At 38.9% G+C, this 18,712-nt stretch overlaps 1 protein-coding gene and 1 long non-coding RNA gene across 4 annotated transcripts in view; both read left to right on the top strand.

Annotated features, from left to right (window-relative positions):
* Positions 1-12,000, top strand: part of LOC115218829 (zinc finger protein 2 homolog) — a 72,687-nt gene extending 60,687 nt beyond the window's left edge. For all 3 annotated transcript variants that reach the window (XM_029788772.2, XM_029788771.2, XM_036509341.1), the window contains one exon: positions 9,112-12,000. In XM_029788772.2, the coding sequence (XP_029644632.1) occupies positions 9,390-11,306 (1,917 nt within the window). In that variant the 5' untranslated portion in view covers positions 9,112-9,389 and the 3' untranslated portion in view covers positions 11,307-12,000. The remainder of the gene's footprint in view (positions 1-9,111) is intronic.
* LOC118766107 lies at positions 5,819-17,820 on the top strand. Its single transcript, XR_005002033.1, has 3 exons — positions 5,819-5,829; positions 12,977-12,981; positions 17,361-17,820. It is a non-coding gene; the product is annotated as an uncharacterized LOC118766107 (long non-coding RNA).
* The last annotated feature ends 892 nt before the right edge of the window (positions 17,821-18,712 follow it).

The following is an 18,712-nucleotide window of genomic DNA, read 5'->3' as shown; positions in this document are numbered from 1 at the left end:
TGATAAACGTCCATTTTTCTATGCTGGCATGGGTTGAATGGTTCGACTGGGGTCTGGGAAGCCAGGAGGCTGCACCAGGCCCCAATCTGATCTGGCAGTGTTTCTACAGCTGGATGCCACTGCCACGGGCCAGAGGAGGCTGGCATCGACCACAATCGGATGGTGCTTTTTAGATGCTATCAGCATGGGAGTCACAATGACAATTTCCATTTGATTTGATTTTGATGTTGATGTACTTGACTCATTAGGTCACCTCAAGCACACCATGTCACCCTATGATCCAAGGTACTTTTGAGTGGGCTGGTTATGCGACATTGGTGTAGGTTATATATATATATATATATATATGTATGTGTATATATATATATATATATATATATATACACATAAAGAATATGAGGGGTTTAGTTCACTGGTGATCTAAGCGAATCGGTACATTGTGCAAGTGCAATGATTGGTCACCTGTTAGGTTCCGAACTCATGGCTGAGGCTGGAGCTGGGTTCCATATTAGACTTCTGATCCTTCTCCTTTAATATGTGTGTGTGTATAGGTGCAGGCGTGGCTGTGTGGTAAGAAGCTTGCTTCCCAACCACATGGTTTCAGGTTCAATCCCACTACATGGCACCTTGGGCAATTGTCTTCTGCTATAGCTGACCAAAGCTTTGTGAGTGGATTTGGTAGATGGAAACTGAAAGAAGCCCATCATATATATGTGTGTGTGTGTGTATGTGATTGCCCCTGCCACCCCCACCATAGTTTGACAACCAATTTTGGTGTGTTTACGTCCAGATAACTTAGCGGTTTGGCAACAGAAACTGATAGAATAAATACTAGGCTTACAAAGAATAAGTTCTGGGATTGATTTCTTCTACTAAAGGCAGTGCTCCAGCATGGCCACAGTCAGATGACTGAAACAAGTAAAGGAATAAAAGAATATATATACATGTGTGTGTGTTTATGTATTTGTTTTGTAAGATTCCTGCTGTGTAATTGTGTGTTTAACCGTTTCAGGTTCAAATTCTTCTGTCAAATGTAAACTTTGTTTATTCAGATGTCTTTCACTTAATCCTGCTTTATCTCATCGCTTTGAGATTTTAAAGATATGATTGTATATATTTAGACTGATATTGTAGGGGAGGTGGGAGAAACCAGATCTAGCTGGTTTGAACATAAAACAGGTAGAAAATTTGGGCCGGATATGGCTGGTTTAAATGCTGAAGGGTTAGACGTATTGTTATATTTCGTGGGGTGGGGCTGGACCTCGTGAGCACCGCCAGCAATTTTTTTCCTCTGTCTTCCCTTCTCGGGATCTTTCCTACTCCTATGTTTCCGATGAAGAGCTCTGCTCGAAACGTTAAACCCTCCTTCCCTTTTTTCCTGAGCGTCCAATAATACTTTATTTGTTCCACGTCCTCGCGTTGCTGTGTTTTTTTGTGTTTTCTTGTTTGGATTAACTATATATATATATATATATATATACCCCCTCACTGGGGTCTGGGGGGGTGCAGCCTTCTGGCTCCCCTACCCCAGTTGAACCATCCAACCCATGCTAGCATGGAAAGTGGACGCTAAACAAAGATGATGATGATATATGTCATATAATTGCACACACACATCTCTCTCTATATATATATGTATATAATATATGCACACACATTCATATTTATGGTCCTGTATTAAAAAATTGTTCTGTGCTGGGTTGGGGATGCTAATCTCCCCCCTGTTTGAAAATATAATGACACAGAGAGTGTGTTGTACAGCCAGCTGGAGCCGATCTTTCCTGGGGCTAAACAACAGTAGCATTCATCCTAACCATATTATCTGCCATATTATGTTGGCAAATAATCTTTATTTAATGTTAACAAATTGTTTTCTTGTGATCATAAAGCTATTCACAAGGCATCTGCTATACACACACACACACACCTATACCCACACACACTCACTTGTAACCTATACCCCCCACATACACACACTTGCACGCCTATACACACACTATGTAGACATTGTATAGTTTAGAACTTTCAAAAACTGCTCCATTAGTTGTCTGTCAATTTTCTCTCTCTAACCTCTGACCTCCCAGTGAAAACTATGTCTGGTATGTCTAATGCATGGCCATGCTTCACTGAATCTACTTCACTGACTGACAGATGGTGCCAGCTGTGTACACAACCACCTCATTCAACTGAAATGGAAATAGTAATGTCTTAGCAATTGGTAAGCTGTAAATTCCTCAGTTTTAAGACACAGTTGGCTCCAGTTGGGATTGTAAACAGTAATCTTATGGCCAGACAATCAGTGGTAAACACAATGGTAACCATCAGATGGCATGGTGTGTGTGTGTGTATGATTGTTTACATTCTGCATCCAGCTGTCAAACAATGCCCCTGTAATATGTACCCATCTGACCCATTCCGACATGCAAGAAAAAGGGAGTGCGTGTGTGTACGTGCAAACGTCTGGGTACTTCTTGGTTATCTCACCCCCATTAAAAAATTGGGTTATCTCTCTCCCCTTTTCATGAGTAATATCAGTACTTTTGGTTATTTCCCTCAACTAAAAAAAACTTTTAACCTTCAATAAAAGAAATGAAAAATGAGAAAATTAATAAATATGGAAAGTGAAAATTGAATTCAATAACATTTTTATAACAAATCATACAAAACTGAAAAAATTAACAAACATGAAAATGGAAAAAATTAAACATCTTTCCAAATCTGATAATATTTTTATAACAAATCATTTCCTGCCTATTGAGGAGGCCAAACATCAACAATGTGTTGAAGTATTAAATCAAAAGGATCTAACCCTTTTAATCCAATCTCTTGTCGCCACATTAACTCGATTTTTTAGTGGGGAAATAATCCAATTTTTTAATGGCAATTTTTTAATGGGGGTGAGATAACCAAAAAGTACCAGTATCTGTTTTCCATACTGGTATAGGTTGGATGGTTTGACTAGAGCTGGCAAGGCCAGGACCCCCACCAAGTTCCATTGTCTGCTTTGGTGAGGTTTCTACAGCTGGATGCCTTTCCTAATGCCAACCACTCTACAGAGTGTATTGGGTGCTTTTTATATGGCACCAGAACCAGTGCTAAATTCTGTCTGACTTGTGCTATGGAAAAGTGGGTGTTAAGTGGGGTTGATGATGATGATATATATATATTTATATATATGTATATATATATATATATATATATGTGTGTGTGTGTGTATATATATGTATAAATACATATGTATATATTTGTGTATATATATATATATATATATATATATCATCATCATCATCATTTAACATCCGTGGACAGTTTGACTGGGGTCTGGTAAGCCATGAAGGCTGCACCAGGCTCCAGTCTGGTTTGGCAGTGTTTCTACAGCTGGATGCCCTTCCTAACGCCAACCACTCCGTGAGTGTAGTGGGTGTTTTTTACGATCCACTGGCACAGGGCCAGAGGAGGCTGGCAAATGGTGCTTTTACGTGTCACCGACACAGACGCCTGTCAGGCGGCGCTGGCATCTGCCATGTTCGGACGGTGCTTTTTATGTGTCACCGGCACAGGTGTCTTAACTACAATTTCCGTTTGATATATATATGAGTGTGTTCTGTATAATATAGTGAGTTATAAAAATTCCTTCCTGGAGTGGATTAAAGACTATAAACAAGCAAGTCAGATGACACCAATAAAATCAGTTGATTGACATTTTAGAAAGCACACAAACTGTAGTATGGGAATGAATCTGGATCAGTTCTGTCTTATATTTTGTGTGTGTGTAGTGAAATATGAGATGGTTTGTATGCATAATAAGTAAGACTGTGTCTTTGCCATTTAAAATCAGGTTTTGATGATGAGAGAAAAACAGTTGAAAGATATTTTGAACAATGACTGCACAGTTTTAACCTTCAGCACACTTAGGTGCACCATGGTGCTGTACAAGTTTTCTCCCTTGTAACCTGCAGAGGCATTGTGTCTGGTTGAGAACAGGGAAAACTCATCATGGTGACATGATGCACCTATAGTGTGCTAAACATTAATTACACAATAAATAACAGCATCTAGACATTTTTTGAAGATATTGTACCTTAGAAGGGTCATTATGCCAATAAGAAACACTCATATAATAATGCTGGGGGTAGGTGCAGGTATAGCTGTGTGGTAAGAAATTCACTTCCCAACCACATGGTCCCTGGTTCAGTCCCACTGCGTGAAACCTTTGGCAAGTGTCATCTACTACAGCATTGGACCAAGCAAATCTGGATTTGGTAGATGGAAACTAAAAGAAGCCTGTTGTGTGTGTGTGTGTGTCTATGTTTGTCTCCCATCGCTGCTTAACTGGTGTTGGTGTGTTTATGTCCCTGTGACTTAGCGGTTTAGCAAAAAAGACTGATAGAATAAGTATCAGGCTTTGAAAAAATATATAAATAACGAGGTGGATTCATTCGACTAAAAATTCTTCATAGCAGTGCCCCAGCATGGTCGCAGTCTTATGACAGAAACAAGTAAAAGATAAAGCTGGACTGGTCAGACCAATCCCTGTTTTTCTGTCTACAGAGAGGTTATACAGGCATTCGTTTGCATTTGCCCCTCATGCCCTCATGTCTTCTCAACTAAACCCCATGTTACAACAATGGATTCACCCTGCAGTACAATTACCGTATCAATGGCACATTGATTCACGCATCAATAATTAATATATACTTCTGTTCTAACATATCGTAATTAAAAATGACTGCTAATTATATATTTGGTGGTGATTGGGCAGAGACATTGGCCCACAGGACAAAAGGCTTAGCAGCATTTCGTCCGTCTTTACATTCTGGGTTCAAGATCTGCCTAAGTTGACTTTACCTTTCATTGTGTTAGGGTTGGTAAAATAAGTACTAGCTGAATGGGAGGTTGAGGGTTCAATGTAATCAAGTTACCTCCTCCGCTCCCCCAAATTGGTGGCATTGTGCCAAAATTTGAAACCAGTAATATAGTTAAACATTCATATCAAATAAAGGAAAATGATTACTATACAACTAGTACACGTGTGTGATATGTATATATATATATATGTGTGTGTGTGTACATATATGTATGAGTGTATGTATGTACATATATGTGTATATGTATATATATGTGTGTGTGTATGTATGTATATATATGTGTGTGTGTATCCAGCCCACTTATGAGTACTCCTCATTCATTGCTCAATGAACATTGCTTGTGAAGACATTTTGAGGCAAGTGTAAAAAATCAAAATCGCTGACGTGGCCAATGACAGTGCCACCTGATTGGCACTTGTGCCAGTGGAACGTTAATAGCACATCCAAGTGTGGTCGTTGCCAGGGCCATGGATTGGCTCCTGTGCCGGTGACACGTGAAAAGCACCATTCAAGCATGACCGTTGCTAGCGTCGCCTTACCGGCACATGTGTCAGTGGCACATGGAAAACAAAATTCGAGCGTGGTCGTTGGCAGTGGCGCTGAACTGGCTTCTGTCCAGGTAGCACATAAAAAAACACCTTTTGAGTGTGTTGTTGCCAGAACAGCCTGACTGACCCCCATGCTGGTGGCATGTAAAAGCACTCACTACACCCTTGGAGTGGTTGGCCTTAGGAAGGGCATCCAGCTGTAGAAACACTGCCAGATCAGACTGGAGCCCGGAGCAGCCACCTGGCTCACCAGTCTTCAGTCAAACCGTCCAACCCAAGCCAGCATGGAAAGCAGACGTTAAACGATGATGATGATTTTGAAACGCAGAGTAGACGAAACAGGGACAACTGAAAAAGGGGAACTTTCCTTGTACTCTGTTTTTTCGTTGTTTGAAAAAAAAGTTTGTTTCCATGTTTTTGTTTTTTTGTTTTCATTTCTCATTGTGTTCAACGTTTTTTTTTACGTCCTGTACCCATGTATGCATGTATATATACATATAGATGTAGGTGTGTACATATATGTATGTATATATGCATATATTTATATATTATTATATATTATATATATATATATATATATATATATATATATATACACACATATATACATATATATATATATATATATATATATATACACATATATACATACAGAGGGAGGGTGAGAGAGAGAAAATTATATATGTATGATGTAACATGTAACTCTGTGATATTAATAAAGCAATGAGACAGCTTCTGCTCCGTCATTGAACCTACTAGAAATAGCAACCAAATCTGCCTCAACTCAGCCTGCTGTCTTAAAAACCGTGGGACAGTCATTTTGAATAATGTAGTCTCTAATATACAAAAGAGGGATGGTCATATCTTGAATGTCGTTAGGCATATGTCTGACCTAGGTTGTCCCAGGCAACAGTGTGTGTGTGTGCTTGATGGGGGAGAATTTGGAAATGGAATTTCTTTGTGAATTTCCCCCTTTAAAATGAAAATCCCAAATGTCTTGTTGCAATTTGGTGACCCTGGACTGCACCACTTGGTGGTAGGACATCATCTTTCTGTAGCAGGTCCACATAAGTTGACCTTACACACACACACACTGAGCTGTTTGTTATCTTTATGCAAATAACTACTAAGCTCTATGTAAACATCCCTGTCACATGACCACAATGGTGACATAACCACGGTAACCATGGTAACTGGTACTATGAATAGATGTGATATTAATATAATTGTAAAAGCCTCTGTAATCTCTATTCAGAGATTAATTAAAATTCTCTTGGGTGGTATCTGCGTGGAAAAATGATAGTTAAGTCACTGCTGGCATATTTAATGCAAGGAAGCATCAGAAACAAGCCAAAAAGTTGTAAATCATAAACTTGGCTGTAATTACTGAAATACTGATGAGAGATCTCTGCAGGTTTTCTATAGAAATTCCAGCTGACACTGATTTTGTTACAATGTTTCATATCCGAGATGCCTTGGGTAAACAGCAATGAGATGAAAAATGGGTGATGAGTGTATCTGCCAAATGTCAGGAGTTTTTGTTCTGTCATCAACACCCATCCGACCCATTGGCCGTCCACAAACTCATTGCTTAAATGGCCACTGCTAACACAGTATTGACTTGTAAAAATGTTTTAGATATTTTGTAGAATATTACAACTAATGGAAATTGTAGTTGCGATCCCCGTGCAGGTGGCATGTAAAAAGCACCATCCGAATGTGGACGATGCCAGTGACACCTTGACTGGCTTCCGTGTCGGTGGCACGTAAAAAGTACCCACTCCACTCTCGGAGTGGTTGGCATTAGGAAGGGCATCCAGCTGTAGAAACACTGATCAGATTGAGGCCTGGTGCAGCCATCTGGCTTCCCAGACTAGAGTCGAACTGTCCAACCCTTGCCAGCATGGAAAACGGACATTAAACGATGATGATGATGACAACAAAATATGGTGTCCCTACAGGCATTTAACCCTTTAGTGTTCAGATTATTCAATCAAACATAATGCTTATTGATTCTCATTGATTTGAATTAATCATGCATTATCTCATATCTTCAAGATCTTGATGGTGTAATTACTTAATGTAGACTAACATTGTAGGGTAGGTGTGAGAGCCTGGATCTGGTCAGTTTGAACATAAAACAGGTCAGCTATTTTGGCCGGATATGGCAGGTTTAAATACTAAAGGGTTAATAACTGATGAAAGAATTGCCAAATAATAGAATACACACTAGTTATATGTACATAAACTGTTCAAACAGAAACTTTATTATTGTCTTTGTATGCAGATTGTGTCTGAAAATAATTTAAATCTCTCAACATTTCTTCTCGTTATTTTTCCTACACTGTCTAGTTACATGATGTATTATGTGTGTGTGTGTGTGTGTGTGTGTATATATATATGCATGTATAGTGAAGGTGCATGGCCCAGTGGTTAGAGCATCGAGCTTACGATCGTGAGGTTGTGAGTTTGATTCCTAGACCAAGCTGCATGTTGTGTTCTTGAGCAAGACACTTTATTTCATGTTTTTCCAGTTCACTCAGCTGTAGAAATGAGTTGCGACATCACTTGTGCCAAGCCTCTGCCTTTCCCTTGAATAACATGAGTGGTGTAGAGGGGGGAGGCTGGTATGCATGGGTGACTGCTGGTCTTCCATAAAAAAAGCAACCTTGCCTGGACTTGTGCCTTGGAGGGTGACTTTCCAGGTGCAATGTCATGGTCATTCATGACCGAAGGGAGTCTCCTATATGTATGTATAACAGTATACACTATCACATAAATATTCTTTCACTTGTTTCAGTCTTTGACTATGGCCATGCTGGAGCACTGCCTTTAGTCGAACAAATTGACCTCAGGACTTATTCTTTGTAAGCTTAGTACTTATCCTGTCTCATTTGCCGAACCACTAGCGATGGTGGGGGGACAAACACAGATACTCAAACTTATATGTATATATATATATGATGGGTTTCTTTCAGTTTCCATCTACCAAATCCATTCACAAGGCTTTGGTTGGCCTGAGGCTATAGTAGCAGACACTTGCCCAAGGTGCCATGCAGTGGGACTGAACCCAGAACCATGTGGTTGAGAAGCAAGCTTCTTACCACACAACCACTGCTATGCCTGTATATATATTATAACAGTATATATCTGATGTATAATATTGTACATTTACTTGGTGATTCCTTCATCATTACTTCAGCTAGTAATGTGGTGGCTGTGCTTCTCTGATGAGGTGTAATACAACCGGAATGTTTTCAGAATTCTCTCCCTAAATTTCTTAGATGGACAGCCAGTTGTGGCTCTGTTTATATGAAACAACCAACACAATCATCCTGCTGTATTTGTACCTTGATGAAATACCTTTACTACCTTAAGTCCAATGTTAAATTAGGATAAAGCACCTGTGTTAGAGCCACGTTTGAAGCACGGGTGGTAGCACCACATAAAAAGCACCCAGTACACACTGTAAAGGGGTTGGCATCAAGAAAGGCATCCAGTCGTAGACACCATGCTAAAACAGACAGTAGAGCTGGATAGAATCCTCTGGCTAGCCAGCTCCTGTCAAACCATCCAACCCATCCATGCCAGCATGGAAAACAGACATTAAATGATGATGATGATGATGTTGATCCATTTTGTTGTCTTCCCAAATGCCAATCTTTAATAATTTCTTGTTTTCTCTTATATTTCAGATAAAAACCAAAAAACAATGCAGAAAGAAGGCTCCGTTGAAGAAACACTCCTCTCTGTCCAGACTAGAAGACCACATATCAACTAACTGGATGCAAACACATTATTGACTGCACACATAGACATACCTACACACGTACCTATATTCATACACACTTTGTTCTCTAGCTCGCCTGCTCTGTCTGTGTGTGAGTGTGTAGTTTATATATATATATATTCATAAATATAGTGTTTGTTCTCTTTTTTATTATTTTAAGGAAGGACTCTTAAAAAAATCTCTATGAACTTTGAAGCAAACATGGAGAAACTCCCTTCGGATGGAAAACCACCAGTCCATGGGAACATTGCTCGGAAGCAATTTCCCACACCCCCTAACAGCCTTCAGCCTCATCGAATGCAAGATGTTAATGAGAAAACATTTCCCAACCAAACGTATGTGAACCAGTTTGCCCAGAGCTACTACCTGCAGACTCATGGGCTGATGCATACAAATCAAAAGTTATTTCATGGACACATCTATGGCAACCAGTTTCCACAGAACTGCTACTTCCAGACATATGAAACTATGCACGCTATTGAGAAGCAAACGCAGAGTGCTGCGGCAGCAGCAGCAGCTGCTGCTGCCGCCGCTGCACCGTGTCCTAAACAGTCCCCCCAAATGCAGCCCATCGTAAACAATAAGCCAGTCGTAGCCAACGTGCCGAAGCCGCAGCCCCCTTCGACACCTGTGAAGCCGTACCAGTGCGACACCTGCCCAAAACAATTTGCTCGCCGAAACACACTGCAGTTGCACCAGAGGATCCATACTGGTGAGAAACTGTTCCAATGCAGCTTTTGTGAAAAACAGTTTATCCACAGAGATAAGCTGCAAATCCACGAGAGGATTCATACGGGTGAAAAGCCGTTTCACTGTGAATTTTGTAACAAGCAATTCTCTCGTAAGGACAAACTGAAAATTCACCGAAGCACGCACACGGGAATCAGGCCCTACAATTGCAGTTACTGTGAGAAACGATTCGTCCAGAGAGACAAGCTGAAAGTCCATGAGAGGATCCATACGGGGGAGACGCCGTTTCACTGTGAATTTTGCACCAAACAATTTTCCCGCGGTGACAAGCTACAATTACATAGGCGGACACATACAGGTGAGAAATTGTTCCATTGCCATTACTGTGAGAAACAGTTTGTTCATAGGGATAAGCTTCAGATTCATGAGAGGATTCACACAGGTGAGACGCCCTTCCACTGTGAATTTTGTCCGAAGCAGTTTTCCCGTAAAGACAAGCTGAAAATTCATAAGAGTACACACACGGGCGAAAGGCCGTACCAGTGTAAATATTGTGAAAAACAGTTTGTCGAAAAGGGGAAAATGAAGATCCACGAGAGACTCCATACGGGAGAGAAGCCTTTTCACTGTGAATTTTGTCCGAAACAATTTTCTCGAGGTGACAAGCTGCAGTTGCATAGAAGGACACACACGGGTGAGAAACTGTTCCAGTGTAACTATTGTCCGAAGCAGTTCGTCCAGAAGGACAAACTGCAGATTCATGAAAGGACTCATACAGGGGAGAAACCCTTTCACTGTGAGATCTGCTCGAAACAGTTTGCGAGGAAAGACCGTCTGCAAATCCATCGAAGGACTCACACCGATGAAAAACCTTTCCATTGTGAAATTTGCTCAAAAAAATTTGCCCAAAGGTATCACTTGAAGATCCATAGACGAATACACACAGGCGAAAAACCATTTCACTGTGAGATTTGTCCGAAGCAATTTGCAAGGAAGGACAAACTGCAGATACATACAAGAAGTCATACGGGCGAGAAACCGTTTCAGTGCGATATATGTCGAGAACAATTCGTCCGGAAACCTCAACTGCAAGCACATAAAAAGATACATGCATCTCCTGATAAGCCACTGAATTGCGAAATGTGTATGCAACAATTCCCTCAGCGAGATGCTCTTCAGATGCACCACAGAATACATGCCACGAGTACATCTCCACCACCACAGTGTGACATATGTACAAAGCAGTTTGCCACCATGGAAGAAATGCAAAATCACAAAAGAATACATAAACCTGTCCGGAACAATTTCTTGAAGCCAACTTCATGCAAAAACATCAAAGAGTACACACCGATGAGTACTCTGTTATGGCAGACTCTCTACCCAGGTCCCGGTTTACAGAACCAAGTCTGAACTCCGATCTTTATTTCTGCTTCTTCAAAGAAAACCCTTCACAGCATCCCACCAATTAAACTACAAGAAAATAGCAGGAGTCGATGACGAAAGCTATAGAAGAAAATTTAAAGAGAAAGAGCTTTGAACCTTGAATTTGGCAGGAAAAATCTCACCAAGTATAAAAAGTTCTTTGATATATACACACATACATGTAAATGTATATATATGTATAAGTATATATATGTATATATATGTATATGTATGTATATGAAATTTTTTTTTCTACTGTTCAGTTTGAGACCGTTACACTTTTCAGTGTGTTTGTGTATCAGTGAGTAAATCTCATTCGAACTTTTAAACCCCTCCACGCCCCCCACCCACAAAAAAAAATTATGCTTCAGTTCATACGTCTGCACTCAGTTCTACTTTCACAGCTGGCTACACCCCACACCTGAGCTCTTTGTTTACGCCGCATCCTCCTAACCATTGAAACGACGACACATTCTCATTGAAGCTTATCTCTAGAAAACAACCTCATAACCACACGTAAAGAAATGGAGGAAATTTCTATGAAAATCTCTTTTTTTTTAAAACGGGATATTTTTTATGTCATTGTGTTCCCAACAGAAGAATTCCACTGATGAACACAGATGTTTCCAATTGGAATAAATTCAGCCCCCAACCATTGAATCTTTTAACTTTACATGAAAAACTGAACAGAACCAGAAAAGAGGCCAGGGAAAACTGACCAATCAGGAAGGTTTTTCTATATCTATTCTGTTTCAACCCAATTCAGGCAGGAATTACATTGCAAGAAACACTTCCTTGGATTGGCCGGTTTCTCTAAAATCCCTCAGATTATAAAATATCTTCACTCTTCATTCTATACTCGGAGACTGAGATGTCTTGTGTTCTTAGATCAGCTGCCATTTATGTAAACTTATATACATGTCTGTTTACATATATATATATACATACAGACACACACACACATGTATGTATATATATATATATATATATTTGTGTATATGTACATACATGTATGCATGTGTGTGTATATATATATATATGTATATATATGTATATATATATATATATATATATATATATATATATATATATACATATATACACATATATACATACATACATCTGAAATAACTATTACAAAAAGAATTTAGCTGAGTACAAAAATATAAATCTGTTACTCTCCAGTTATGAAAGTGTGTTTGTGTTGTATATATATATATATTTGTGTATATGTACATACATGTATGCATGTGTGTGTATATATATATATATACATATATGTACATACATATATATATACATACAGACACACACACACATGTATGTATATATATATATATATGTATATATATATATATATATATACATATATGTGTGTGTGGGTGTGGGATGTATATATATATATATATATATATATATATATATATATATATATATATATACATACACACACACACACACAACACATAGTACACACACTGTTCTATGTACGCAATGTGTTTATGAATAAAACTATCCAAAATATCCCTTCCCTTTATTTATCAGGGGTCAACACAACAGGGGACAGCTTCCACCAGTATCCCCTCATCCCCAAGTATTTTCCGTTTCCGCCACTGCATTACCAATAACTATCAGGGAGGAGGAGGAGGAGGAAGAAGAGATAGTATGCGTGTGTGTGTGGGGAAGAGGTCAGGTTCATCGTTTCATTGTATTTCACTTCACTGTTGATTGTATTTCAAATGGCACCTGAATTATAGAACCTGGTTTGTCTGCTGTTGGACATAGAATAACATATCTTGTGTGTGTGTGTATGCATACATGTGTTTATATATAGGTTTCTCTCCATTTCTACTGTAAGTTTCTGTGTGAAAAATGGAAACATGAAACTCAGAGTAGTGCTGGAGAGAACCTCCAGCTTTGAATAAATGAATATGTTCTATATATACTCTAATATATGTATTGAGTACCTTTCTTGCTCTTGTAAATTCAAATGCTCACGTGTGTGTGTGTGGATTTATATATATATATATATGAACATCAGGCATAAACATATTTATGTAAACAGCATGCATACACGTTATATATATACTTTCTTATTTTTAAGCCAACAACCCATTAAAAATAGTGACAACGATGATGATGATAATGATAATAATAATAATAATAATAACGTCATGCTCTGTTTAGCTTGATATGAGGTCACCATGTCTTTCACATTTGGATGTGATGCATGTGTCTGGTGTACCCTTATCAGACGGGTAGTAACTATGGGTATATTGGGCTTTGTATATTTGTAACCCAGCATCACTTTGATGGCATGTATCGCTATCTTAACAACAACAACAACAATAATAATAATGATGATGATGATGCTTGAGATTGTATTGCTGTATAATCTTGAGAAACCTCAAAATGTGTAGTTTTATGTCGTTGGTGGTTGTGGGGGTTCACTGTTAACGTCGACAGTAACTTTGGTGTAGTGTGGCTGTTGGAGACTAGGTAGAAGCCTTTGGGAGTAGTTGTAGAGATCACAGGCATAGTGTTGGTTGTCAGCACTCCAAGCAAGGCAACTATTTCACATACCCCCCCACCCCCAACAAGCCATGGCCCATCACTACTTTCATTATTTTCTTTTTGTTTTGAAATCTTGCACCCTCAGGGCCACTGTCCCCTGTGGGTGCACCCATGCTACATCACTGGTATAAATGTCAATGACCCTTAATAAAACCAGCGATCGGATCTTTCACAAATCCATTCTGACTTTAGTATGACTGCTCATTAACAGCTGATAACTCACTATGAAGTGCAGTCTTTTAATTAATTAACATTGCATTAGTTTATTATGTTTCGGCCATTGATCAATAATGAGTTTTAGGTTGAAATGTAGTTTGTCATCAGTTTGTCAGCTTTTAAAGTGTTTGTGGTTCTTAAGTTATGGTCTAATGTCTATTTCTTTTGTCCATTGTAAACTTCCACCTGACCCTCCACCCTCATGACAGAGGACAGTCCAGTGTAAAATGTTAGTAACGAGCTTTTGTTACTGCATCCAGCTAGCCTTTACTCAACAACCACTATAATTACTAACCCTACCATAGAATCTTCTAGTAATGCTACAACGTCCCCTGTTGAACAAACAAGTTGTTTACCAAACCTGTTTGAGGCCCCCAGCTCACCTCACTCGCTGCTCCCTACTAAACCACAGATCCTTTTCCCATTCCTCTCTCCACAATTATAACTCTGTAACTCTCTCTTAGTCTTCCCCTATTTCCTCCCTACAAATGTCAGCCTTACTGGTCTGGGAACGCCTGCAAGGGGCTCTGCCCATCAACCCACTTCCGAGGACTAAGTAGTCAAAAGAAAAAGCAATTTCTTACCCCCATCGTTTTACGTTCTTCTAGAATGGTCTGCAACTTCCCAAACAATTTCGGCCAATTCATTGATCTCTCTTTCACGCATGTTTCTGGAATCCTGCCAACGCCATCGTGAGAGTCGCAAAGATGTTAAGTGCTTCATAGATCAATTGAAATCATTAAACTCTTTCTCTCCATAAACAAACCTAATCATATGCAAATCAGTTGTCACAGCCTCTCTGTTGGCCAATGGAAATGAAATGTGTGTAGATACATAATATGAAATGTGGAGAATTCCGGAAAGCAGCTGACTATCAAAAAACAAGTTAACTCAGTTTCCATATAGTAAGAATTTAATATTGTATCTACCTACAAATATAGGCACAGGTGTGTCTCTGGTAACCACCTGGTTCTGGGTTCAGTCCCACTGTGTGGCACTGTCTTCTACTAAAGCCTTGGGCCAACAAAAGCTCTCCTACCTTGATGTAATCTCCAGGGATACAGGCATCCAGCAACAGGACCTCCGTAATGCCATGATGGACCATGAAGTCTGGCGTAGCATGGTAAATTCCATTGTCTCGACCACGGTCGAACAATGATGATGATGATGATGTGAATGGATTTGGTAGATGGAAACTGAAAGAAACTTGTATATAAGATATATATGTATATAAATAATTACTGGGGTTGATTCATTCAACTAAAAATTGCTCCGGCATGGCTGCAGGCTAACTGAAAAAAGTAAAAGAGAAATACCTTTAAGTCGTTTCCACATAACCCCTGCCCCATTTTTAAGAGGATTCACTTTGATACTAAACTCCCTTACACATTCCATATTTGTCCACAGTCCTTCACTGGTGTCTGTACTCTGAACAGTGAAGTACGCTACACTATATAAGATGATCAGAGACGGAAGAAGGCTGAGGGTGTCCATGACCTTTGCAGGCCTTGACCAGGCTGGTGAGATTGATGGGGGTTGGAGAGGTGTAGGAAAAACAAAGACAGAGAAAGGGATTCTAGTGGGATGCAGTTCTGGGAAGGAACGGACTGGCTTACACATTTTGATCATTACAAAGTGTTAACTATGCATTAATATATGTATGTGCGTGTGTGTATGTATGTATGTATATACATACACGTGTGTACACATATCGGCAGTGAATTGGTAGATCCCCAGACTAAACCCTTTCCTATTATTTAGTTACTTTCCTTTACATTCTGAGTTCAAATTTCAGGAAAAAATTCAATAAAATATATCACTTATGACCTTGGCCAAACTCGAACCCACAACACTGAGGCTAAATTTTTTATAGAAGTTGGTCATTGAGGGAGGTGGGGTCATTGACAATGACCTTTCACCTTCCAAACTGACCATAGGTTGGAAAGAACACTAAGCCATCTGGTCTGGAAAACTACATCAGATTAAATCAGATTTTCACTGAAAATATTAAATTAATTACCAGTTATATACTGGGGTGATTTACATCAATTATGTCTTCCCCTCCTCCAGCAAAATCAGTGGCCTTGTGCCAAATTTTTTCATTATCATTGTTAGTATTATTTGTATTGTTTTTTAAGGCAGCAATCTGCTAAAACCGTTGGCCTGTCGGACAGTCATCAAGTACTGGTGCCAGTCTAATTGATGGACCCCTTCCCCTAAACTTGCTGCTCTTCTGCCAAAATCTGAAACCCTTCTAATGCAGTGAGCTTAGTGGCCTTTCTTCCTGGTCCTTTACGTTCGGAGCACAAATCCTGCTTTAGTCAACTTTATTTTTCATTCTTTCAGGTGTGATAAAATAATTACCAGTTTGGTCCTGGGGTCAGTGTAATCAATCCCTCCCCCCACCTCCTCAAAATTGCTGACCCTGTGCCAAAATTAGAAAGAATTATTATGATGATGATGATGATGGCATGGCAGAATTGATAAATTGTTAGACAGATGCCTTACAATATTTCGTGGCATCAGTTTAGATTGTCAGTTCAAATCCTGCTTGGGCCATCTTCACTTTTCATTCATCCTGGGTTGATAATTCAAAGAATCAGTCAACTTCCAAAGTGGATTAACTCAGCAACACTTAGTGCTAAACCCAGAAATCAATTAATTATGCAAATAATCCTGATTATTTCTTGCATATGGAGGAACATGTTAAGTTCTTGACAAATATGCAAACAGGCTTCAATTCTCATTGAAGCCTTTTCAATTTAGGGATCTCTCTAAAACCCTGAAACCTTAGACGCTTAAACGTCCTCCTCCTTCCCAAAGGGTTTCTCAACTGGTTTCTTATCATCGGTCATTCAGGTTAACTGAATATTTTCAAGGACCACTTGAGTGTAAAAACTAAGGAGATTCGAATAAAAATTAAAGAAAACAAAATCAATTAAACATCGTTTAACGCAGTCTGATGGCGGACAGGATAATGAAATATATGAATGCAATAACAAAGCTTTAAAAAATCTTCATGCCACAGAAGATTTGTCTGTAGACCACTGATGGGGTCGTTGATGACATTATTATTATTATTAAGGTGGTGAGCTGGCAGAATCCATAGTGCACTAGGCACTGAATTCAAATTCTGCCAAGGTCGATTTTGCCTTTTGCCCTTTTGGGGTTAATGAAGGAAGTACTTGTAGAGCACTGAGACAGCTAGCCCCTCCCCCTCAAAACTGCCGGCCTTGTGCCAAAATTGGAGAGAAAGGGCCAATAATAATTGTTAAAAAAAACAACAAAGGGGTGATTTCTCATAAGGCCACAAATCTTAAAAGGAATGTGTGTCTGTTGGGGGGGGGGGGACTTGACTGGTTCATATTTTATCAGCTTTGAAATAATGAAAAACTGAGTTGTCCTTAGCCTGATTTGAACTCAGAACCTAAAGGGACACAACTGAATACCAAAGACAACTTAGTCTGGCATCCCAATTGTTGCTGCCACAACACAACTTAATGATTTATCGATGATTTAAAAAATTGTTTAAAACGACCAGCTTGAAAATATAAAATATATTTTATATTTGTTTTACACCAACTTCAAAGCAGAAAGTTTAGCACCAAGAATTCTCATACTATCTCCTTGGTCCTTAAATATTCCCATTTCCAAAAGCACTGCTGCTATTTAATACATGTGGCTTTTATATATATATAAATACATGTATATAGGCACACATCCGTCTGCATATACATATATATATATATATATAGGCACACATCCAACTGTGTATGCATATATATATGTGTGTGCACACAATATTGTATTATATCATACTGAGTGGGACTTTGAGTTTTGCCTTTAAAAGTTTATTGAAGCAGTGAGACCAACTCTTCACTGGTTGAATAAACCATCAAAGATAAAGTTTCATCTCCTTTTCTGTTTTTTTTTTTTTTTTAATCAACAATTTGGTTACAAAATACCGAACAATACATTTATATAAAAACCATGCTTTTGGATGCGTGTGTACGCATACACACATATATTATAGATATATGTATCTGTACAGGAGACATGATGGCCGAGTGGTTGAGGAGTTTACTTCTCAATCATGAGGTTCCAGGTTCAATCTCACTGCATGGAATCTTGGACAAGTGTCTTTTAACATAACCTCAGGTTACCCCAGTTCTTATGACTGAAATTTACATTTTCATATATATATATATATGTGTGTGTGAGAGAATTTAAAATCATATGCGCGTGCGTGTGTGTGTATATATATATATATATATATATATATATGAGTGTGTGTGTTCAGATATGTATGGTATGTTTTCAATAGTCCAGGGATAGAAACCTACAAATGAGAGCCAGCGTTTTACCTTTGATCCCTCTCCAGTTTGTTGACGTCTCTCAGAGACATCACTGTCCTGAACCCACAATAACCTATCCCCCCCCACATCTACCACAGTCATTTGGGCTAATGACTCGTTAACTAAATTTACTTATAAACTAATTAAGTCCACCAACTGATTTTATTTATTGCTCTTGCATCATAAACATGTATATGTATGTGTGTGTAATATATATATATATATATATATATATTTACATATTTGATG

Source organism: Octopus sinensis, linkage group LG14, assembly GCF_006345805.1.
Source record: "Octopus sinensis linkage group LG14, ASM634580v1, whole genome shotgun sequence".
Lineage (NCBI taxonomy): Eukaryota > Metazoa > Mollusca > Cephalopoda > Octopoda > Octopodidae > Octopus > Octopus sinensis.
Note: the sequence above shows the minus strand (reverse complement) of the source record. Positions and strands in the feature narration are given on the sequence as shown.